Source organism: Eublepharis macularius, chromosome 18 (assembly GCF_028583425.1).
Source record: "Eublepharis macularius isolate TG4126 chromosome 18, MPM_Emac_v1.0, whole genome shotgun sequence".
Taxonomy (NCBI): Eukaryota; Metazoa; Chordata; class Lepidosauria; order Squamata; family Eublepharidae; genus Eublepharis; species Eublepharis macularius.
In genome coordinates, this window is record NC_072807.1 from 26847258 (window position 1) to 26873068 (window position 25811).

Genomic DNA, 25811 nt, shown 5'->3' on the forward strand with positions numbered 1-25811 from the left:
GAAAAGGGGAGCAGGCTTGTTTCTTCTTCCGCCAGAGGGGAGGATTAAAACGAATGGGTAGAAACGACAAGGCAGTAGATTTGCCTGAGGATTGGGAGGCGCTTCCCAGTCGCAAGAGCTGTCCAGCAACTGCAGGACGGGAGTCCCTTTCCCGCGGAGTCTTTAAACCAGTTTGGTGTAGCAGTTAAGAGCGGCAGGGCTCTAATCTGGAAAGCCAGGTTTGATTCCCCACTTCACAGCTTGAAGCCAGCTGGGTGACTTGGGTCAGTCCCAGGATTGTCATGAAGATAATAAGAAAATACTTTGTAAACCACTCTGAGTGGGCAAGGGCGGTATATAAATCGAATGTTGCTACTGTTATCGTAGATAATATCAAACTGCGCCTGGACCGACATGGGATGCGCAGTCGCCTATTCCTGCCCTGAGCAGGGGGTCGGGCTAGACGACCTTGCAGGCCCCTTCCATCCCTGGATTGCCTCCTCCCCCAAACCCAGTTGCGCGCGGCTCCTGGAGCGCAGAGGCAGGGCGACACCCCCCGAGGAGTTTTCAAGCCCCTTCTTGCCTCCCGGCGCGAGACTCGGCTCCTCCCGGGCGCCAGAGGAGGCGTGGCGGGCGAGGGCGTGGCGGGGCTGCCCGGCCGGCCGGCCGGCCCGCCCCTCGCTCGGCCCCAGGGGGCGGCGGGGCGCCGGGCGCTCAGTGGCGCGCTGGGGCGGAGGGCGCGGGATGCTGCTGGGCGGCCTGTGCACGGCGCTGGCGGGGCTGCTGCTGCTGCGGCTGCTGGTGACGCTGGCGTGCCCCTACCTGCTGCCGGACCTGGCCTTCTTCCTGCGCCTGGTGCGCGTCTCGCAGGGGGCGCGCCGCGGCGCCTCCCGCGTCCCGCCGCGCACCCTCCTGGAGGTCTTCCGCCAGCGGGCGCGCCGCAGCCCGCGCAAGCCGCTGCTGCTCTTCGGGGACGAGGTCTACACCTACGAGCAGGTGGAGCGGCGCAGCAACCAGGCGGCGCGGGCGCTGCGGGAGGCCGCCGGGCTGCGGGAGGGCGACGCCGTGGCGCTCTTCCTGGGCAACGAGCCGGCCTACGTGTGGCTGTGGCTGGGCTGCGCCAAGCTGGGCTGCTCCCTGGCCTGCCTCAACTGCAACATCCGCGCCAGGTCCTTGGCGCATTGCTTCCAGTGCAGCGGCGCCAAGGTGCTGCTGGCCGACCCAGGTGAGACGAGGCGCCCCGGCTGCTCTCCGCAGGTGCGCCAGCCTGAGCACCGCTTTCGTCCTTGGCCCGGGCCCGGGCGCCTCTCCTCAGAAGCAGCTTCACGGGGGCTTATCCCAGCTCAGCGTGCGCAGGAGCGCAGCCTTAGGAGTGGAAGGGGGCCTCCATGCGTCATGCGCGGCTTTCCTAAGTGTACATAGGATTGGCAACTTCGGGTTGGAGGCAGAGCGTGTTTTTTTACGCACTTGCCAGCCCTTTGCAGATGTTCCTGCTTTTTTGGTGCTCCTACCTGGCATACAAAGTAGCCATTTTCTTTTGGGGAATTAATCTCTGTTGTCTGGAGATCTGTCATAATTTCAGGAGATCTCCAGGTCTCTCCTGGAGGCTGGCGACACTACTTGCATAGCGGAACAGAGCCCACTACATGTGGGCATCCCGATATGCACATTTGCCATTTTGCGTAAAGGGGATAACGCATGCAACTTTCCAGCTTCGGTACACATGAACGCGCATTCTTAAAGATCTTGGTTTCCAATTGGACATAACAAAGCTGGAAAATACAGTCATTGACCTATTCACACAAAATGGCGAACGCGCATATTGAGAAGATTGTGTGTAACGCATTGTCTTAGGAAAAATTACTAAGATCCGTACTTGATTAAACAGGTTTGTGAATTACCAATTGACCCTCTGTTGTTTCAGCATGGATCCTGTGGCTTTAATAACACTCCACTAAGCAGCAATCCAACTTTCCATTGCAATGGACACGCACTGGTGTCAGAAAGTGTTTCCTGTCGTTTATGTCATTTCCTGTCTTTTATGCGGCTGTTAGAAGCGCAGGAGACTTGCAAAGAAAACAATGCCAGTACAGAATTATTGATAGAGTTCAAAGAGCAAGATTTAAGTCCAGTGGTACCTTACCTGGGTTGTCTTTTTTTGTTGGTTGGGCTCCTCTGCCTCTAACAGCACCCCAGCTTTGGACCAATGCACAGACTGGGTTTTTAGATCCGCAACTAAGCTTTCTAAGCGTATGCTTGCCCATAATAAAGTTTGAGCAATCAGTAGAACCAGTTTGTATTCACAAATGTGCATCATACACACGGCTGTTAGGGTGTTACATTTAAAGCAGATCTATTGTCGGGGGCATCAGTGAACAGATTGCAACCTCTAGTGGACAAGGACAGTGGCCTTGTGACAGCTACCATTGGCAAAGACGCTTGTCCTGCCTGGCTTTTGGAATCTTGCTGGGTACAATCAGAGCTCCCTTGGCAAGAAAGTTAAATACATTTTTGACTGTAGGGCTTTTTCTGAAAGTCTTGTAAGAGGTGGTAGTTAGGTTGCTATTGAAGGAGCCTTCCTTGGTGAAAGAAGGGCAATTATAGGTCAATTTCAAATCTGCCTTTTGTGGGGTGGCAAGGCGACCGAACAGATGGTGGCAGAGAACCAAATGACAGACACTTCTGCCCTTGATCCATTTCAGCACTTATATTTTCAATCCTACTACAAGGTATATTTAACTATGAGCCATTGGGCTTTGAAGGAATCAAGGTATAAACTCAGCAGACAAATATTACTGCTCCTTTTCCCAAAAACAAAGTGTTCTTAAGCTTTCAGAACGTGTGGTTGGATGCAGTCCTAGATATCCACTGTCCAGATATCTACTTTCCAGTATAAGCATCCTTATGTCTTTGCAGGACAGGTTGATTTAAAAACAAACATTAGCAGCAGGGCAGCTGCATTTGTTACAATACAAACAAATTGAATGCTATTCTGCCAACATACAAACCAATTTCAACCACAATTGCTCATGGGGTGGGGAGCTATTTCCCCTGATCTGGCCTCAAGCCTCATTTTGGCGGCAGCAGTAACAGAAGAAAGGTAGGGCCAAGTTTTAATATCATCCCTACATGTCTCTTAGCTACACCACTATGGGAGATTATTAATCAGGAAGTGTGTTCCATCAGCCCTGCGTAAATCTCACTCCCTAGAGACTGTATAACCAGTACTTCTTGGCAACACACTCTTGGTAGTGGTGGGGGGGTAGGAGAGCTACAGAAATTATGGTAGAGGCACCCCCATTTAGTTGGTGCTCCATGGCCACCATGGGGTAAGCAGGGGGCACACTGGACATGGAACCCTGTTTTTTGTATTGTTTTAAACCACTGTAAGCAACAGTGGAGATTGTCATCTGTAGGTTAGATATAAACTTTTGGAATAAATGAATACAGTTAGCGTACGAGTTTCATTAAAATACTCTGAAATGACTGAAACTTGTCAGTTATTCATTGGGGGGGGGAAACATTTTACAACCCGAACTTTATAGTGATCATGGTGGTAATTATTAAAATATGTGCGCAGACAAAAGGGACCAGTTCTTCCTTGTTAAACATTTACCTGGCATGTACGGATTGCCCTTTGACCTTTATTCTGCATTTTCTTTTTATTCTGGGACAAAAGTGTAAAAGATCATATCCCTATGTTATTTTTTTTAAAAAGACTCATCCATTTGCTGTTCATTTGGCACCAATACACGCAGTGAATAGAGTTGTCCAAAACAGTATTAGCCTATATCTGTGAAGATGCATCTACAGTCACCTGAGAGTGATTTAAAAGTACCCGTGTTGCCAAAGGAGTTCATTAGATTCACGGGAGAGCTGATATCCTTTCTCTGCAGATGTTGTCATTCCCAAACCAAATCCAGTTGCTTGTCTCTACAATCTTTGTGACCTGGCAAAGAGGTAAGAAGATGTGCAGCAACAAGCAGTTATTATCTTGCCCTAAAGCAAGACACCCTAAATCAAACAGTAATAATGATCACAAGTCATAGCTTGGCTCGTTGTGCTGGGATTTTGTTTGGATTCCAGAGGCAGAAGGCTAGATGTCACTGAAATAATCAGCCTTGGTTTCAGCTGTATCATTGCAGATTGTACGTTGGCTTTGCCAGACTGGACACCTCTCCAGATACCCCAGCCACACGGGCATTGAAAGCAGCCTGTTGTAAATGATGCGAAAGATGTCTGTGCAAGACTGTAGCGAGCCACTACTGCTAGACCAAGGATCTGCTTTGATCTAAGGCAGATTTATGTACGTTTGAGATCTTTTTAACAGGAGATGCCAAGAACTGAATCTGGGACTTCTGCATACAAAGCAGTGACTCTACCACTGAGCTATCGGCCTTTGCTCTCATATGTGTTTAGGGTTAGGATTTTAAAAACTCAAACTCTTTGCTAGGCAATAGGTAGAATTGATCTCGTAAACCAAGGAGCTTAAGGATATCAGTAATCCCTCCCCTTTTGGAAGGCATTTCGAAAGGAGAACAATGCCCACAGAGGCTTATTGGCAGCCTTTCACAAACGTTGGAGGAAAAGAGCACATAAGACTTGCAGAAACTGTTTTATGTGAGCCTTTAAGAAAGCAATGCATGAAAGAACAAGGAAATTCCCTAGGATATTGAATCACCCTCCCTTTGGAAATATCTCAATTCTCTAACATCTTTGTAAGGGGGGGAACAGGGGAAGAAAACACAGCCTCACAAGCATCCTTTTAGGAACAAAGGAAGCCAAGCATTGTATAATATTTAATTGTTAGGCAGTACATATTAGGCAGTTCCAAAAGCCATCAGTGAAATAAGAAATCTACCTTTGCCTTTCTTTGTAGTGTATAGGTTAACTTGATGGTTTTGCAAAATATTTGTAAATAGATACTGAAGCCATTGTCACGGAGCTGTGTTACATCTGAGTGGCACTGGTGTGGCCAGGCAAATGGCTCTTCTCTCATCCCCAGGCAGCATTAGAACAAAGCCACCCTCCTACCTGGCTTGTTAACCATTTTCTTTATTCATTACATGATTGCAGTGTCCCACTGTTGTGTGAATGCACAATAGGTCTTGGGAGTACTTTTTTAAAAAGTGATCTAAGAATGTTGAAATACAAGTATTATTTGCTCGAGCATTTTGTGATTGTCAGTAACTGGGAGGCCAAGTTGATTCTTGGGGGGAAAATATGTATTTGATTATGGCCTTTTGCAATGTCAGGTAGGCTAAAAATCCCGATTGACTCCAGATATATCAAGAGGACAAGGCCAGATTTAAGCCATCATTCATGAATGGACATTGAGGGAGAGGAACAGAGCATAGAAAGAAATGGACAATGCAAAGTTCTTTGTAATCTTTCTCTGTGGTGTTCAAAGCACTTTTGCAAGGCAAATGTGCAAGATTTGGAGGCATGTACAGCTTGCGCCTTTCCCTGTTCAAGTTCCTTGTGATGTTTTATCCCAGAAATTCAAATGTCCCTTTGCAATGTCCAAAGCTGCCTCTTCTCAAATGCTGCTGTTTGTAAATGACAGTCTTCAGAGTGCTGGTCCTGCATGTATCTCACTCAAATTACAAGTTACACAAAGGAAGTGCTTTGTGCAGTGTGCTCATTGTACTTGCCCTGCGGTTCATCTTGGGCAAGCTTTGTGCCTTTTCACGCACAACTCTTCTCCCACTGGAATGAATCGGTGCACCCCTCACTTAATTTATTAATTTTTTAAATCTGATTTATAGTCTGCTCTCAGTGACAGAGCACATACCTCGCATGGCCCCAGGTTCAGTCACTGAATTCTCCACTTAAAATCTTCGGTAGCGAAGCTGGGAAAGACCCTTTGCTTCCACCCTAAGTTGCTTCCACGTGGGTGTTCTGCTCCACCTTGGCTCTCAAATGGGAACATTTTTTTTCTAGAGCATCCATCCATTGTCCTCCATTCATCCACTTTTCAGGGTTTCCCCCTTTATTCTGATGCTTCTGAAACCTGTTTCGGTATGATCTTTGCTGAAAGATTGCAGCCTGGATGTGTTTGCATGATGTATGGGTGGGGGGAGGTGTGAAGTTTGGAACCTTCCATCAACACTGGCACCGTTAACAGACTCAAGCTTTGCAAACAGTTGTGAAGACCACAGCACAATGATACATGATGGAACAGACATTTGTGACCTTTGTTTTTCCTTAAAGGTATTATTTTCTCTCTTCCTTAAAGAACTAAAAACAGCCATTGAGGAAGTACTGCCCACCCTGAAGGAAGAAAACGTGGCTGTTTATTACTTAAGTAGGACATCCAATACAGAGGGAGTCGACAGTTTCCTTGACAAAGTGGATGCTGCTTCAGACGAACCTGTCCCATTGTCTTGGAGATCAAATGTCACTTTTAAAAGTCCTGCTATGTATATTTACACCTCTGGAACGACAGGTATAGTAAAACTGAACAAACAGGACAGATTTAGGCCGTCAAGTGGTTACAACAATGGTTTTAGTCTATTACTTACTTGATTTTTTAAAAATTGAGGGAATTGAATTCTCGTATTGCAAAACCTTGCATGAAAATGCATTTTTGAAGGAAAGGCACATTTCCTCTTAAATGTAGCAGCTTTCAATGCACAGCTGGCTGTAGTAGTATCTTGCACAGTTCGGCAGAAATATGGTGCTAATTTTTAAACAAAAACAAAGTGGTTTTGTGTGTGTGTGTGGGGGGGGTCAAATATGTGGCTCAAGTAGCAACGTATTTGAGGTTTTATCCAAGGGAAGCCATTGTAAAAACAGCATATGCTGCTATATTTGAATTTGAATAATAACATTTGATTCCTATATTGCTCTTCAGAACCACCAGGGCTTTTTTTCAGCTGGAACGTGGTGGAACGGAGTTCCGGCACCTCTAGAAAATGGTCACGTGCCTGGTGACCATTGAACTTTAAAATCACCCCTTGCTCCAGCTGACTGGTCAGCTGGAGCAAGGGGGGAGTTTAAATTGCCAGCAGCATGGAGGGCAATTTATACTCCCCCCCCCCTTGCAGGAGTGCTCCTGGGGGTGGCTGCTCTCTGTGCAATGACATCATTTCCTGGAAGTGACATCATCGCACAGTCCTAGGAGCGCGCACACTTTGTGCATGTGCATCTGTTACCACAGGCACCACCTCCTGCCGTGAGTTTCCCCATGTACTGCCAACCCACTGAGTTCCACCACCTCTTTTCCCAGAAAGAAAGCCCTGAGGACAACATAATGCCACACTAAGAGCGGTTTACAAAGTGTGTTGTTATTCTCCTCACGACAATTACCCTGTGAGGTGGGTGGGGCTGAGAAAGCTCCGAGAAGCTGTGACTGACCCAAGGTCACCCAGCTGGCTTCAAGCGGAGGAGTGGGGAATCAAACCCGGCTCTTAAGAGCAAAAATGGTCTTCAGGAACCTTGAAGACTATTTTTTTTAGCAATTATTCTAGCATAAGCATTTGTGGACTGAAGCCCACTGGGTAAGCTGACAGGTTCTTCAATGAAAAGATGGAAGACAGTTTTTTCTGAAAGACACTTTTCCACTGCTACTAATCTCTCCCTGTAATGCTCACCTGCTGGGAGAGTGCTAGACTCATGAAAACACATGCTGAAATGAGTCTTGTTAGTTGTTAAGGTGACAATAGACTTGTCTTAGAAGACACGTGCCGGCGTAGCCTGCTACATGCCCCAAGAATCTTTTGCAGCACACTAAAAGTGTTCCTCAGTAGATGCCTCCATGTGCACAGGATTTGTTGCTCTAGCTCTGTGCATACGGCTTCTTGCATGTCTGTGGTAGAGAGTGCTGTCAAGTCACAGCTGACTTATGGCAACACCTGGCAGGGTTTTCATGGCAAGAGACTAACAGAGGTGGTTACTTGCTCTGCAGCCCTGGTCTTTGTTGGAGGTTTCTTGTCCAATTACTAACTGAGGCCGACCATGTTTAGCTTCCGAGATCTGACAAGGTTGGGCTTGCCTGGGCTATCCAGGTCAGGATCCTGAATATCTATAAGAATGCAAAACACTAATTTTTGTTCACGACACATATTATAGGGTCATTAATGAATATTCTGTTTTGCTTTTCATGCAGGTCTCCCCAAAGCTGCAGTGATCACCCACGAGCGCACAGTGTTAGCTTGTGGTCTGATTATTGCCAGTGGTGTTACTTCCGAGGATATTATTTATACTGCTCTGCCACTGTATCACAGCGCTGCCTTCTTGGTAGGAATAAACGGCTGCATTATGCAAGGTATCAGCACTTTACATACAAATAACACTACTGGGTTGCAGAATGAGCGATCTGTAGCACACCCACCGTGAAGTGGTACTGTCCAGAACTGCAATGTGAGGCAGTCTAGTTTACTGGCTAGAAGAATGTCAGACTAGGGAGAAGCTTCAAAGCCCTGTTTTGTCATGAAACTAACTGAGTAACCTTGGTCGTTCAAGGTCATATCACTCAGAACTTGGATGAAGGGAAAAGCAGGTACAGTGCAATCCTAAGCAGCATCTATCCAGTCTAAACTGATTGATTTCAGAGGGCTTAAACTGGAATAACTTTGCATAGAATTGCCCTACTAGAGTTCTGCCATTTCACCCTCTGATGTCATTTTGTAGATTGACTTTTCCTCAAGAAAGTGACAGACCGCCAGGATTAAATGTACACAGGCACCAAAGCAGATTTCCAAAAATCTGCCTTTTAAAATGACATGGATAGCTCTCCGATTTATAAATGTTAAGAGTTCAGTTCTACCTTCTCCCTTATTTACAGGTGCCACTATAGCATTGCGTTCTAAATTTTCCGCTACTCAATTTTGGGATGACTGCAGGAAATACAACGTCACTGTCATACAGTATATTGGGGAAGTGCTTCGATATCTGTGCAATGTACCCAAGGTACCATCTTTCACCAATCTGCTTTTTCTTGTAATAGTCATTATTATTGCAAGATTTTTGCTTGTAGCACTGTTGGCTTTTATAACAAATAATATATCTGAATCATTGTATGAGTGCTTTAAGATCTTCTGTTTTTCAGACAGAGGAACTGGATCTCTCTTCATAACATCTCTTCCGCCCCATGCTTTGCTGTTGTTAATATAAAAGTATCAACCTTACAGATGTACACTTTAGTGCATCTGATGTTGTGAGCTCTGAGTCCTGAAAGCTTACACAGGACTAAATGCTGTTAGTCTTTAAGGTGCCACTGGACTCCTGTTTTAGTTTGGTCTAAGAAGGAATCTTGGCCAAGACTATCCTTTGAGTTTATGTTAAGCTGGATTCAACTACAAACATGGGGGAAGAGCAGAATGTCAGAACAAAAAATGCATGAAAGTGCAGCTGGCGCTGGTTTTGTGATAAAATAAAAGGAGTTAATGAAACAAACATGTATGTTAAACATGTCCTTGGTAGGAAGTGCCATCAAGTTGTAGCCAACTTATGGCAACCCCTATTGGGGTTTTCAAGACAAGAAACTAATAGAAGTGGTTTGCCATTGCCTACTTCCACATAGAGACTCTGGTCTTCTTTGGAGGTCTCCCACCCAGTTACTAACCAAGGCTGACCTTCCTTAGCTTCCAAGATCTGATGAAGTCAGGTTAGCCTGGTCCATCTAGGTTAGGACACCCCCCATCACAGATAAAGGCTTGGTTGGAACAATTTTTTCTTTGCAAAATGTGCAAAACAGAAATGTTCAGGAGGACATTTTTCTAAAGGGATTAGAATGGTAGAATAGGATTGTAGTCTATTGGAATGTTTATTGTATGTATTCCTTTTACTGCTTTGTCTTCTGCATTGTAACCCACTTCCTGTATTACAGTATGCCAGGTCTTAAGCAGTTTTTTGTTTGCATTGTTTTCCACTTTTGTAATCCTAATCCTATTGGATATCTTATGGTGTCATATTGAACTGTTTTCTATATCATGAGTTCATGGGCCAACCTAGACATGATAGGGTTGCCTGGTCCCTATACCCTCCCTCTGGGAGCGGGAGTGACCTGGCACTTACCTCGTGACGGCAGCATGGATGTCTTTCGCTTGCACGCAAAATGCCTGCACCTGCACTATGATGTCACTCCCGGAAGTGACATCATTGTGCTTGCCAGGGGAGCACTCCTGCGCTCCATGCGGGGCCGATTCTGCTTGTTTGGGGCCCAAATCAGGCCCAAACAAAGTTCGGGAGCGCTCCCATGGCTGGCATGACGACATCACTTCCAGGAGTGACTTGGGGAGGGGTTATTATTGAGAGCCTGATTGGGGGGCTGCATTTGGCTTGAATCAAGTGTTAAGGAGGCCTGATTTAAATCTGGGTGTCATGGGCTCGATTCCAGTATTTATGCTCTGGAGTACACTTGGTACCCGTAAATAATAAACCTGGGATTGTTCTGCAGTTTAAACCCAAATCCAGAGAGTCTGCCAACTGTACCTTGCACTGTAGGAGGAGCAGGGAAACTGCTGATTACTGCTGACAAAGTGACAGTGGACACAGGGTGACTTGTTCCTCCATGCCTTGTCCGTACTTAGTTGCTGGGAGGGGATCCTTATTTGCCAGTAATGCCTGTGTGCAAGGTTGTAGTAGTAGTGCATGAGACTGGAGTTGAAATGCCCACTCAGCCACAAAGGGCAATGAGTGACTCTCAGCTATCTCAGCCTAACCTGCCTCACAGGGTTGTTGTGAGGATAAAAGGGAGGATGGGCAGATTCCATACTGACCGCTTTGGGTTTGTCTGAGGAAGGCTAATTGATGCAGTTTCATAACAACATGCAAACTGGCTTAGGGTGGAGTTGAGAGCCCGGCTTCAGTTTGCTAATTGTAGAACAATATGATACGTTTTGTGGGGGGATATTTTTAATTGAATTTTTAAAAACCTGTGACTTAAATGCAGTGACTTCACAAAACACGGTTAAAGGATTGCATTCTTAAGAGCAGATCTCCTTAGGGGTGGTGCTAATTGAGCATCAATTAATTCACAAATGAACTGAAGGCTGGAAGACAACACCTGCTTCGTTTTTACCTGGCTACAGACCAAACAGAAACAAATGAGTCCAGTAATCCTTTGGGAGAGAGAACAAGGAAGAATCTTTGGAGGCTGGTTGAGAAAGCAAGACACCTTAGACTGTGAGTTGTGTGACTCTCATTGGTGAAAGCCTGTTACAACCCTTCACAGGATCATTTTTGGTTGATGAAACAGCAATGAGAAGCTGGAAGGTGGACAGGACGTTGGAGAAGTGAACTTCCCCAGCAGAGTGCCTCATCCTACTATATAAAAGGCAAGCCATATTGGCGACAACTCACTTTTTATCCTTGTGCAGGTACATTACCGATAACTCTGGCCTTGAGGCTGCTGCAAAGCACCTTCTTGCCGCTGGGAGGGGGCCCGCTGAATTGACAGCCTAAGCGCTCCTATTCACACCTCCCTCAGCACCCTCTTGCTCTGGCCTCCAGGCTGCTGCAAAGCACCCGCTTGCTGCCGGGACAGGGCCCGCCAAATCAGCTTTCTAGAGCCCACTGTATTTTTTCACACAACGGGTGTTGTTTCTAGTAACTTAATAATTGAGCTTCCTTCTGTTCCTTTGTCTGGCTCAAGACAGGTTACTCTGTGGTCTTACCTCACTGTATTATCACAACATCCCTGTAAGGTATATGAGTCTGAGAGAGAGAGAGAGATTTGAACACCTGGGCTGAGTGAGGATTTCAGTTTTGCCCAGAGGAAAATCTTATTCTTTTTCACCCACATAAAAGTGGCCCGGTGAAAGGTTTTAATAAACTGGACTTTTGTGCTAACCAATTAGATGTTGGGGTATGAAGATTTTAACGAGGTCGGTGAACAATGATGGGTATTATTTTTCAGAGTAGCATGCTCAGTTACATAAATTGCAGAACTAGGAGCAAAGCTGGTAATGAGCCGCCCCGAGTTTGTTTCTCCCATAGTAGTAATAATGATGGGGTATTATCACAAGGTAGCATTTAGTAGTGCAAACTGGATTTCCCACAGGTGTTGGCAAACACTTTACTAAGATGGATTCATACTGGGTTGTTAAACTTAAAAAAAAAACATGCAGCTTATTTTCCATCACAGATGGAGAACAATAGGCACTGTTGTTTTACATAAATATAAAAATCAGCACCTTCAGAGGTATTCATGCGTGCGAATTCCCCCTTACACTGCAGATGGGTTGTCTTGGTACTATGGTTGGATCAAAAAGATGCACATTTCTCAGGGTATCATGAGACAAGCTTAGTGTTTGCAAACCTGTGGTTTTTTCATAATGCTAACAGGGAAACCAAAGGAAGGTGTTTCTGCAGGGAAGAATCAGCGCAAGAGAGTGCTTAACCCTTTTCCCACTGCTGATTCACCCCTGCCCCCACGCAAATCCACTCCCATTGTTAGCCAGGTAGTTGGGTTTTTTTTCCCCAGATAGGCATTCTGGGCATGGAAATCAGCCCCAGATGGAAGAAAAACAGTTTGGAAGAGGGCGTTTGCAGGAGAAAATGGGTAGAAATTAGAAGAGTTAGGCAATTTTTTTTCACACATAACACCCTGCCCCCCCCCCGCTCGTATCACATTTGTGTTAGTTCTGCAAATACAGGTTTATGAACACATTTAGCCAAGCTGCTGTGAGCCCTTAATAGGTCTAGACAGTAAAGTACTTGATGAGCTAGAATCAGATGATAAAGTTTAGAAAATATTTGATGCCAAGAAGGCTCTTTTGAGTGGTCTTGGTGAACCCTTTAAAGGGAGTTGGCGTGTCGGCATGCGGAGATCCCTCCCGTTTACTCAACAGCACTGTGCTGTAACAATGAATGCAGCTTCCATATAATGTATTTAGAACTGAGATGATACCTGTACGGGGCCCAGTCTAACCTGGGGATGGGGGTGAAGGTGCAGTCTGGTGTAGTGTTTGAACCAGGGAAACCTGGACTGAAATCCTACCATTCCTTCCACCATTAAGCTCATTGAGTGACCTCAGGTCAGTTACATTTGCTTCACCTATCCTACGTCACAAAGCTGTTGTGATGATAAAACAGAGAGAGGGGACTGTGACCTCCTTGGAGAACAGGTGGGATAAAAAGCAAAATAAAGATATAAGTGCTATAATGCCACTATGTTCTACATTCCCAGTTGGAAGCAAACAGTTCTTCGTGCAAGATATTTTGCATCTTCTTCTTGCTAAGGTGGAAAAGGAGGAGTGAAAAACAAAAAGGACAAATGGCAGGACTACAGCTTAATAATAGACTCTCCCTAGAGAATTTTTTCTAAGTGGAAAAATAAATCTCAGTACCTCGGAGCTCCATAGTAAAAGAAAATACATTTATATATAGCAGGAAGGACAAAGAGACAAAGTGATGTGGTGGATAACAACAATTGAACTCTTGGACCAAAGGAGATCTAGATTCGAAACTCTTGCTCAATCCTGAAGCTTTCTGGGTGGTGTTGGGTGAGCCATGATCTCTCTGGATCCCATTTATGAGAGAGAAGCATGATTGTTTCTCTTGACATTCTTTTAAAAATAGCTGCCGGCAGGGATTTTTTTTCTGGGAGAAGAGGTGGGGGAACTTTCAAGAGGGAAATGAGGAAGAAATACACGGGATTCTTTGAAATCATATTATTTTCAAGTGCTATTGCCCAGTATTTTCAAGAGGTGCCAGAACTCCGTTCCCCCACGCTCCCCCTGAAAAAAAGCCCTGGATGCCGGGAAGGGATCTTTGGATTGGGGCTGTGGTCCAAGGGAAGGGAGGTTTAGTGCTTCCTTGACACACTGTTTTCCTAAGAGAAATATGCCTCTTCCCAGCTATTTACCTGCAATAGAGAAAAAAGAAAAGTGCCAGTGCGGGACTTCTCTCCCCCATCCCTGGAAATACTAAATTGCATGGTGGTGGTGGTGGTGGTGGTGCGTCTGTGTGTGTGAGTGAGCGAGAGAGAGAGATTTCGGTTGGGGAAACTGTAAGAGGGGGAAAGGTTAAGAACTTTTCCCATGTTCTGCTGCAGCTCAGAATCAACCCCCCCACCACCACTGCGCACAGATGCTTTTCAATGTTTAAGGAAGTGTCAAGAGTTCAAATCATGGATCTCCCAGTACATTGGTCTTCAGCCCAGTTTTCCTTACTGGATTATAATGGCAATACTATTCAATAACCCCTTCTGTACCACTTAAGCTCCTTGGAGTAATGGTGGGGTATATAATAAGTTGAATTAATGGTTTATTAGCTGAAGGGAGCACCTAAAATGTATTTGGAGGGGAGGAGAGGTCTGAAAGCACAGGATGTAGTTTGACTCTGTATTCAGAACTCTGGGGAGAAAAAGCAGGATATAAGTGCAATAAATAAAATGATTTTGTAAGATACATTTACAAAATGGCAGGCAGGCAGATAGAAATTTCTGCACGTTAAAACAAGAAATGCAAAATAACGTCACCTTATATACTGTAATTTGGAAAGAACAATAACGATGTAGAGGGAAGACTTTGACAAAGGTATATAAAAGGATGCACTGTATGGCAAAACTTTTCCTTCCATAATACTAGAATTCTGGAGCTGTTGGGCCTTTGATGCAAGGAAGTGTTTCTTCACACAGCAGTTCACTACCAGCAGATGTAGTGATGGCCACTAAGCTTTGATGGATTTAAAAGATGAGACATTTGTAGAGGATGGGTGTGCCAAGGGCTATTGGTCGTGACGGCTGAATGAAATCTCGGTGTTCAGGGACAGTGTTATCTCCAAGAGGGCAGTAGTGGGAGAAGGCTGATACTTCCCTGTCCTGCTTCCAAGATGCCTAGAAAATTTTTGGTAGACCATTGTGGTAAAGATGAGACTTGACAGGATGGAGATTTGGTCCGGTCCAGCAGGGAGCCCTTATTAATAAGTTCAAGCAGAGTGTCCTCATTTGGCCAACTTTTTGGTGGGGGAGTACAAAGAAACCAAACAAGCATTTGAATTTCCTTCAAGATTCTTTGTGCCAAGAAAATCAGAGCATATTTTATTTAAATGGCTTCCATTTCAGGGACAGGATGCTCCATCCTTACCCTTTGATCTGTGTTTAGCCTGCCCTGGTTCTGTGTAATAATGGGAAGGCAGAAGAGCATGCAAAGAAAAGCTTTTCCACATTGCTTTATTTTTAGTCTAAAAAAATTACCTTGGTTAATATTGGCACGTTGGGTTGCAGTTAAATGTCCTGGGTGGTGGACTAGCTTCATGAAGTGTGTTCAGTATGATCTCCTTAGTGACAAAATTGTTAGAAATGTAGAATTGACAGTCTAGGAGCCATCTGGAGCCATCTGGAATATAAAGAATATCTGCAATCAATCTTGATCTCAGTTCTCCCTGATGAAGAGTTCTGTGTGACTCAAAAGCTTGCATGCACTCAGATACCAATAGGAATTGGTCCTGAAGAAGCTACTGCATTATTTTATTTTACATGTCTTATCCTCTAGGAAGAATGCACAGAGCACAGCACAGAGAATGCAAAATTGAGTAAATTCTGGGGCATACAGAGAGGTTGGTCGGGATGGATTGCTTTTGCATATGGGAAATGCTAAAAGCTCTTCTCTGAGGAGTTCATTTGCTGCCTAAAAACATTCTTGCCCTTCTGTAATCTGTACTTCATGTTCCTCTGTTTGCAGAAAGACAATGATCGTGATCACAGAGTAAGGATGGCCATAGGTAACGGCTTGAGGGCAGACGTTTGGAGGGAATTTATTAGAAGGTTTGGGAACATGCGCATTTTTGAATTCTATGCTGCAACAGAAGGAAATATTGGCTTTGTGAATTATACTGGGAAAATTGGAGCTGTAGGAAGATTAAACTACTTCCATAAGGTAATGACAAATGGTTACATATGTGCTATTTAGGGCTTTTTTTCAGTAGGAATGCAGTGGAACGGAGTTCCGGAACCTCTTGAAAATGGTCACATGGCTGGTGGCCCCGCCCCCTGATCTCCAGACAGAGGGGAGTTGAGATTGCCCTCCGCACCGCTCCAGTGGCACGGAGGGCAATCTTAACTCTCCTCTGTCTGGAGATCAGGGGGCGGGGCCACCAGCCATGTGACCATTTTCTCCGAGGGCAACCCACTGAGTTCCATCACCCCTTTCCCCAGAAAAAAAGCCCTGGTGCTATTGATTCCTATTACTAAGAGCTTTTTCTTGGTAAATTACTGGCCCAGTCTTATGATTTGGGGGGAGTTTTGCGGTAGCACTAAAATTCTTGAGGTTTTCTTCCCTTTACCCCAGTTTTCCAGAAGTTAAATCACTGCATGGGAAAGGACAGGATGCATCACAAGCATGTGCATGAACGCTAAGGCGCCATGTACTACACAGCTTGCCATTTCACAAGCTGTCAAGTTCTTTTTCTTAGAAAAAAGATAGAATAATTATTTTTTCTCTAATATAAATCAAAATCATGAACATTTTGTTTTCAGAATACCTTAACTCAATACAGGTATACAGGATGGGCTATTTATTACACATAACGTTTCTTTTCGCATGTTGAAGCAATGATCCTCGGTGAGAGAATAGGAACATAACTTACAAGTACACAAGAGAGCCCAGTTTTCATCTGCAAAATGTTAAGGGGACACATAGCCCTTCTGGGGTGCGACTCAGCTTTTTCTGATAGTTTTGACAGCATCTTTCATAACTGTAGTTATCTCCAAAAGATCTTATCTTAATCCATGCTATATAATGAGATATACAAGAGAAGGGGGGGCCATGGACAATGAATGTCTTTTTGTACTTTAATGTCCTATTGGCCATAGGCCTAGAGGCACTCCAGGATTGGGTTTCCAAGTGTGGGTCACAACCGCACTGGGTTTGTTGAAAGGCAGAAGTGGAATGACCTGCATTTTCAGTCATTCCAGCCCTTATTATTCCCCCTCCTGTAGCCCTTTAAAGGGCTTTTTTCCTTTCTGTGCCAAGCTGTTGTTGCATTATAGTGCAGGTTGGTTAGGAAAGGAGGGGTTCTTGGCTGGGGGGGAGGGGTTGTTGTTGTCACATCTGCACTTGTGTGCAGGCATGACAGAGGGAAGAGTGGGCATCGAGGGGGTGGCAGAAGTGAGCAGATGAACCAAAGTGAGCTGTATCTAGAGAACATGTTCAAGGCCTGGAGATCACTTAACAGAGAAGAAAATCAAGAATGAGTTATGTGAATATGTATACTATCTGATCGGTAGAAAAAAATGTATAATATGGGGGAGCGGGGTACATATATGCATATGACCAAAATGGAGTTACTTCAACTTTGAACATTTCATCTTAATGATTTACCATTCATAATGGTTTTCTGGGACACTTTACAAGACCAAAGTGCTATCTATGGCAATCTGTTTCACTGATTAATATCAAATCATTCACATGGGAATTATCAAGTTTTCCTTTTTATACACATTATAGCTGAATGTCTAAGTAGGAAAAATAATGTATACCTATTTATGCATTTTATTAGAAAATAATGCGCTATGACCTAATTAAATATGATGTAGAGAAAGATGAACCTGTCCGTGATGAAAACGGCTACTGCATCAAAGTTCCCAAAGGTACATTTTCTTTATTTCATAATTTTCATAGAACTCAGTGCCAAAGGCGATGTTGCTTTGAACTGCCATTTTTAACCTTCAGTGTTTTATGCTCAGTTCAAACATTTTCAGAACCATGGCTTCCTTTAACTCTGGTTAGTTTGTGAAAGCCAGGATTCAGCTCTCACGTGATCACTTAAATCCTGGTTTGCCTTGACAATTGCTGGCTTTATTGTCTTCTGTCTAACCAAGCTAGACGTTATGGTGTCAACAGGTCTGACCTATGGACACCGACACCATTTTAGAGAAGAATTCGGACATTTAAAGCAGGCAATCTTCTCCCTAAATGTGTCTTTTCAAGTGCCCAAACAACTGTAGTGGTGTGGGGGGGGGGGGCGTGTTTTGGTACTTGAAAAGATGCATGGGGGGGACAAGATCGCCTGGGACTGCCAAGCTGCAGGCCCTTGCAGCATTTTTAAAGGGCCAAATTCTTCCCTAAATTGACATCAGCACCTCCAAATTGGATCCATGTGCAACATAATGTCTAGTTTGACCCTCTGTAGCTCAGGTAAGTGTGCCAGAAAACAACCTAGGGTTAAACCAGGGTGTCTGTGTATTGAGAATCACACAAACTCATGGTTAAGACTAACTGTGGTTAACAGCCAACATCAGATCCTGGTTTGATGGCTGCTGATGAGGAAATTATTAACACTCTTCTGTTTCCAGACTGTAGCCTACATTCCTATCCCTTGTTCGGGTCTTTTTTTTCCCCCAGGTGAAGTGGGACTCTTGATTTGCAAAATCACACGCTTTGCGCCATTTAGCGGCTATGCAGGGGCAAAGAGCCAGACGGAAAAGAAGAAGCTAAGAGACGTCTTCAAGAAAGGTGACTTGTACTTCAACAGTGGCGATCTTCTAATGATCGATCGCGACAACTTCATTTATTTCCATGACAGAGTGGGAGACACATTTCGGTATGTTTGCATATTTATACAATTAGAAAGCAAAAAAAAAAAGTTGATTCTTAATACTTCCTAGGCCATAACCCCCAGAGTGAATGGATGGAGCTCAGTACTGCGTTACAGCAATATAACTGGGCTATCATTTAACCATGCACAGAGCAGGCTGAGGGGTTGATCCAAGTGAGCCCTTGATGACTTGCAAGTACAACTGTATATATGAACTTCTTCCATTGGAGAATGTTTTGTTGGAAGGGAAATGACACCGTTGCCTGGGTTGTTTGATATGCAAGTCTGACTCACAATCAAGTGATGAACGTGTTTGTGTGAACTTAGGCTCATTGGTATACTGAAATGGTAACATGAATTATCCGTGAAGGCTAAACTGGCACAATAAAAGCATGGGCGAAGTTGCTCTGAACTGAGTTCAATTCTGTGATAAGAATGTTCAAGTGACTGTTTTGCCACACACCCGGATTCGGGCAGGCTCCAACAAGGGACATCAGTTTAGTTATAAACGCTAGAGTTGATCAAGCAAGTTTTGTGATGGGTTTCCATGTGATGAATGTCTACATTTATCCAATGCTGTTGAGTTACTGCCATTTATCTTCCACTTTCCTCTGGTACAAAACGTGCTGCAGTGAACTATTTTAGATGCAATCTTGCATTCCACGGTGCTCAGAGTGTACACTCAGGACTCTCTGAAGGCACAAGGTTGAGCTGCAGTCTTCTACAGCTATGTTACATACACTGTTTGTTTATGATGGCTACTAATTCGAATACAGACAGCATCCAGTTTAATTACAGAACATATACAAATAACTGAACAAAGACACTGGAACCCAGAACCGAAATACAAAGTTTGTAACAAAGTTGTGTGTGGGGGGGGGATATTATTTCCCCCCCCAGTGGTCTCCATCCAAGTACTGATCAAATCTGTAACAGCTTAGCTACAACAGTGCTGAAGCTCATGTGGTCTTCATTCCAAACAGGGTCAAGTTAACATCAGTGTAGGTATATAAATATTTACTTCATGTTAGCAGCAAGTTTAAAAAAAAAGAGTGACCAATCCCAGTTGATTTACAAGATCCGGGTCCAGTAGCACCTTAAAGACCAACTAGATTTCCAAGGTATGAGCTTTCTAGAGTCAAAGCTCCCTTCGTCAAATATGAAGTTGATTTCTTTTTCTTTTTAAAGGGGAAAAATTCTGACATAAGTACAGGATCACAAATGGGTTAGTAGACATGTTTGTGGGTTTATAACCTTTTGAACATTGCAAAGCTGCATCTGTATGAAAGAAGACAGATCTTAACTTTTTTTTAAAATGTGTATATCTTTTCTTTCCAGATGGAAAGGAGAAAATGTAGCTACAACAGAAGTTGCTGATATTTTGGGACTACTGGAATTTATCCAGGAAGTGAATGTATATGGAGTAGCTGTGCCAGGTAAAGTCCAGTAAAAGCATTTCTGTACTGTAGGCAGTATTTGTATTGGCAGAAAAATAGATATCAGAATTCATCAGAACAACATGTAGCATTAAGGATTAGACAGATTCGTGGAGGATCTCTCTCTACTGGCAGTTGTTAATCATGATAGATAAATGGGGATACCATGTTCGGAAGCAATATACTAGGCTCTGGAAATATACAGGGCTGCCCCAGAACTTCTAATTGGCCTCTGTTGGGAACAAATGCCAGCCTTGGTCTGATCCAGCATTTTATCTTCACAACAACCCTGTGAGGTAAGTTAGGTTGACAGAATGTGGCTAACTCAGGGTCACCCACCAAGTTTAATGGCAAGCAGGCATTTGAACTTGGGTTTTCACAGATCCTTATCCAACTGTAACTTCAAGTGACTTCTGCAGAGGAAAGATATCTTGTGTGAAGATTCCCTTTCACCATCCTACAGTTGACCAACTGTATGATTATAAAGATTGGAGCTGCAGCCAGATGGAAAGCATTATGGGGCCAAACTAAATAGGTGCTGTTAAAGAAATGACATTAATGTGAAGGGGGTGGAGAGAGAGAGCAAAAGCTATAAATAGCACTCCCCGCTTTTTAAAATTTACACTATTGTTTATAGTATCCCTATTTAAAAAAATAATCTTCTATAATGTGTGAGGGGGAAAAGCAAATTATATAGTTTATTACTGTGTGTTTGTGATGTGATTCAAGCTGTTTTCTTGTGTTTCTGTTTACCGATATGATTGAGCAACCCCATATTTTACTTATCTCCTCCTTTGCTAGGGGAATCTTTCTTCCTTTAAAAATAATAGTGTTTGTACATCTTCCCCGCTCTCCACTAAAAGAGTACTCCCTACGCCCTGTATAGTAAGAGAGGGCTGTGTATGGGATGATATTTAAAAGCCACAAAGCAGGAAATGCAGTGTCAAATATCTTGGTGCGCAGGTGAAACCCTGGTGCTCTACTACAATCTGCTTTGCAGGTGCAAGTTGTATTGCAGTGTTTGCATTAATAACCCGACATTCTCTCTACAGAACAATAGCTCAAAGGATTAAATGGCCCTCGTTGGCTTATTTCACCACATCTGTCAGAATATGACTTTGTGAACTGTTTTCTTTTCCTTGCAGTAGAGATATTATTGTCATCATTGTAAATACCTCATGCAAAGTTCTTAGCCAATGTTGAAGCTAAGAGCAAACTTCTGAGGTTCAGTACATGTATGCCTGTGTGTAAGGGGGGGTGTCATCTAACACACATCAACACACCCAAGACCTCTGGAAAATCGCTCAAAACTCACAGCATAATGGCATCTTCATAGCGCGATTTCCCATTTAATGGTGCGATTTCTGACATCGTGCCATTAAACGGGAAATCGTGCTATGAAGACGCTGTCATGCCACGATTTTTGTGCAATTTTCTGGAGGCGTTTACAGTCATGTGAAAACGGCCCTGAATCCCATCTTACTCAGCCCTGGTTCGATAGCGAAACCAGCAGGGGATTCCTACTTTTGGCTGCTTGTACATCGTATTACATCCCCTTGACCTGCCCAATGGGGCGAGGGGGTAACTGGTGTTTAGGCAAGTATCCCTTCATTTCGCAGCCCATTTGGGCTTGCTCAGAAGAAGTTTGGGGGTATAATGTAATAGCTCAAGCCCACATGAGGAGCCCCGTGGTGCAGAGTGGTAAGCTGCAGTACTGCAGCCCAAGCTCTGCTCATGACCTGAGTTCGATCCTGGCGGAAGCCGGGTTCAGGTAGCCAACTCAAGGTTGACTCAGCCTTCCATCCTTCCGAGGTCGGTAAAATGAGTAGGTAAAGTGTAGATGACTGGGGAAGGCAATGGCAAACCACCCCGTAACAAAAGTCTGCCAAGAAAATGTCATGACGCGACGTCCCTTCATGGGTCAGTAATGACTTGGTGCTTGCACAGGGGACCTTTACCTACCAAGCCCACATACTGTTCTTGCAGATTAATCAACAGTCAACTGCCTCCTCTTGTATTGCTTTACTTCCAACAGCGGCTTAGAATTGTCACTCTGCAGTTATTGTGTGTTTTGTGAGAAAGAGAATGAGTAAAGAGACAGGCAGGAAGGGAGGTAGAATAAACCGGGAAGGGGGTGGGGGGCGTGAGAGACAGAAGAAAAAGTGGAGATGCCTTGAAAAGAATGAAAGAGTAGGAAGGGGGCATTGTATAGTTCCCAAATTCCAGGTGGAGCTTAGAGAACTCCCAGAATTATAAATGATCTCCAGGCCACAGAGATTAGTTCCCTGGAATAAATTAAGGATGAGTAGCTGTGTCTGTATCAGTAGAAAAGATCAAAAGTCCAGTAGGCACCAATAAGACTAATGAAATTTGTGGTAGGGTATTAGCTTTCGTGAATCGCCATCTTCTTTTGGTATATGAAGGTATCTGAAGAAGTAAGCTGTGACTCACGAAAGCTCATACCCTACTTGGAATAAATGGCAGCTTTGGAGGCATCATACCCCTCTGAGGTACCTCATCAAAACCTACCCTCTGATATTCCTCCCCTCCTCAAAAAACCTCCAAGAATTTTCCAAGCTTAAGTCAACCTCCACCCCCCAATTATTTGGGGAGGAGATTATCTGCCTTCCCGAAGCCGTATCTTACCAAGACACTCTCCCGAACCAAAAACAATGTGAGGGAATTACACACACCCCACACACTATAATTCTGGTGACCAGAATTTGCCCCTCTGTGACCAGAGTTCATGCCCCTATAAGCTCTGTGAAAGCTGTCTTGAAACTGAGATAAGGCAGAGAGTATAAACATTTTAAATGAAGGCTACTTTTTTGTTTTTGTTTTTTGCTGTTGTGGTTCACTGAGGTGGGGAGCTCGCCACAAAACAGACGCTGAAAAACTGTGCAGTTGTCATAAGGAACCCTTCTAAGTTACACTGCGTTGTGGTGCAGGACACAAAAGTAATACCATCTGTCTATATCACAGTTGGAGGCCTTGTGCCTCTTGGCCTACCTAGTTCAGGCCTGCAGTCAGCTGGGCCTGCTTGAGGCCTGGTCTCCATTTGGAAGTCTTCTTTAGGAGCCAGAAGTCCAGTAACTGGAGAGAAGTCTCCTAACCGTCAAAGCTGGCTCTCCAGGATATGTAAAGGATGATACTGGCACTGGCCGATGAACAATCCCTCAGGTATCATCCTGGGAAGTTATTGCAGACAGCAGAGGCCTGTTGTATGCTGTAGCTGCTGTTGTACTGGCAATAAGGAATGGCTGGGAGCTGCACCAAAGAGTGGCCTGGAAGGAGAGTTGGGGGCTTGGCCTGGGTCTTTCTAAGAACAGAACTACAAGTGACAAAAGGCACAGGTTGGACACTTGTCAGCTTCCCTCAAGTTTTGATGTTTGGGCTTAGACTGCAGTAACTGCATAGGATTGCACTGTTAGTCGTGCTATCAGGGCTGAATTTTGCTGAACAGCTGAGCAGGAAGAAGGGGCTTAAAAGGCTAAGAGCCGCTGACATGTCCAGTTTAATAGGAAAAGAAAGGACCATTGGGTACAATCAATTTTTCCTGTGTTTTTTGTTGTTGTGTTACTGTGCAATGATCGTATACCTTTGCATATACTGGCTTGTATCCTACCATTCCACTTAGCAAAGTTTGGAGCCTTTTTTCCAAACAAATGAGCCTTCCTGTAATGGAAGAGCCACTTCCGCTCTTATGAAGGCTTCATAAGTACAATTAAGTCAACAAATGCTTTTGAATAGTCAAATAACCAGAGCTGTAATATATACCTAACACCTAAGGCTATAAACATTAAAAGGAAATACTGTTCATCTTCATTTTCTGTTTCTTTAAAAGAAATCTCTGATGCTCCGCTGTGCAATATCTATTTCACAGTGGATTTGGCAGGGGCTGGGTGGGGGTGGATACTGCACAAAATGTGTCTGGTAACACATCACAATAAACCAAAAGGGGAGGGGTTTTAGACATCCAGAAACCATTTAAGTGTCAAAGATATTTACTTGCTTCCCTCCACCCAAAATAGTCATTCCCGTTCCATTCTTGCCAGCTTCTATTGTTTTGATTTTTCCATATTTAGTAATGTTATTATAACTGGGATGAGCAGTTTAGAAATGAGACTAGTAAGAGCTAGCACTTCTGTCGTTGCAGGTCATGAAGGCAGAATTGGAATGGCTGCCATTCGACTACAGGAGGGCTGTGAGTTTGATGGTGGACGAGTTTATCGGCATGTTGCAGACTACTTGCCAACATATGCAAGGCCCCGTTTTGTGAGAATTCAGGTAGGACTTTCTCCCAGAATTCTCCTTCCATGACTGGATAGGATAGGGAAGGAAGTTTGCTTTTGAAAAATGAGTCTGTTCACGGAGCCTGCAATGTCACTAGAATTAAGCTAATGCTCATTTTCTATTTGCATGGAGTATTTTATGCTACGGAAAATTCAGAACTGGAATTCTTCCACCCTACTTCTACCCACTGCCTGCAGTCTGAAGTGATATAATCCATCCTTCATCATCCTACCACCTTTTTTTCATCTCATTTTCCTGTGCACAGGCTGAAAAGCTTCCATGTCGCACTGCAGAGCATCGCATTCGCAGCCTTAAAAAATTAAATCTAGAAAAGTTTCTGACTTATAAACATGTTGAGTAGCTTGCTTGCCTGCACTTTTAGTAATTTATCAGCTGCCCCTAAATCTTTTCAAGGTTACAAAAAAAGTGCCCACTGGCCACCTACATGTGGTTCTCTGTCATCACTGGCAATTAGATAAATTACTCCTTCTAAACCTGGGGTACATTGTATTGCAGTTTATATTTTACAGAATCACATATGTTTTTTCATTGTTGTTATAGGATGCCATTGAAATTACAGGAACATTTAAATATCGGAAAGTGCAATTAGTTGAAGAAGGATTCAACCCAGCGCTTGTTAAAGACACCATGTATTTCCTGGAGGACAAAGAAAAGACATACGTGCCCCTGACGGAGGACATTTATAACTCAATATGTAGCAATAGCCAGAAGCTATAATATGCCCAAAATGAATTTTTTTAAAATCAATAATGTTTTTATTTTTTAGGAAATTACTGAAAATTGATTTGAAAATGATCTGTTTAGACCTGGAAGTGGAAATCTCACTTCTTTAATGAAGATGTTTGTGGTAGTGGTAGCCAATTTTAAAACAAAATATGTACATTTCTTTCCAGCATCATCTCCTGTTTGTATTGCTGTAGCTGAAACGTACATTCTTTGATGTAAGATTGATGAAAAATTAGTGGGTCGTTTTCACCACGGCTGTAACCAAACAAGCTGAGCCTTGCCTACTCCAGGGCTTCTTATTCCAATCCTAAAAGAGAATGGAAGTACCTTAACGTATGACGCTTGTGGGCCACAACCGGATCCTCACACACATGCACATGGGGCTTTGGAGTAGGTAGGCTTCCCCATTGCACATCTTCCTGAACTCAAGGAGCTCACCCTTCATTCAAGTGAAAAGAGCAGGGCTTTTTTTCAGCGGGAATGGGGTGGAACGGAGTTCCGGAACCTCTTGAAAATGATCACATGGCTGGTGGCCCCGCCCCCTGATCTCCAGACAGAGGAAAGTTTCGATTGCCCTCCAAGCTGCGGTGCAGAGGGCAATCTAAACTCCCCTCTGTCTGGAGATCAGGGGGCGGGGCCACCAGCCATGTGACCATTTTCTCCGAGGGCAACCCACTGAGTTCCACCACCTCTTTTCCCAGAAAAAAAGCCCTGGAAAAGAGTAATCTGTGCAGGAAGGGGAGCTCCATATGCACACAGTGGAACTCCTGCACTTGCAAGGCACAGCTGTAGCTGGGCAAACGTGGTTAGGATTAGTGCCGGCAGTCTTTATTTACCTTTCTGTCACCTTCTTTCCTATTAACGTTCCTG

General features: G+C 44.1%; 1 protein-coding gene across 2 annotated transcripts; it reads left to right on the forward strand.

The window, feature by feature from the left end:
- The first annotated feature begins 715 nt into the window (after positions 1–715).
- SLC27A2 (solute carrier family 27 member 2) lies at positions 716–25436 on the forward strand. 2 transcript variants are annotated; one of them, XM_055002592.1, is made up of 10 exons: positions 716–1204; positions 6218–6427; positions 8090–8248; positions 8768–8892; positions 15612–15806; positions 17428–17518; positions 18273–18471; positions 19804–19901; positions 24058–24188; positions 24756–25436. In XM_055002592.1, the coding sequence occupies exons 1-10, from the start codon at positions 724–726 to the stop codon at positions 24930–24932; spliced, it is 1866 nt and encodes a 621-aa protein (XP_054858567.1). In that variant the 5' UTR covers positions 716–723; the 3' UTR covers positions 24933–25436. The 2 variants fall into 2 exon arrangements, with proteins under 2 accessions (XP_054858567.1, XP_054858568.1); XM_055002593.1 differs by lacking the exon at positions 6218–6427.
- The last annotated feature ends 375 nt before the right edge of the window (positions 25437–25811 follow it).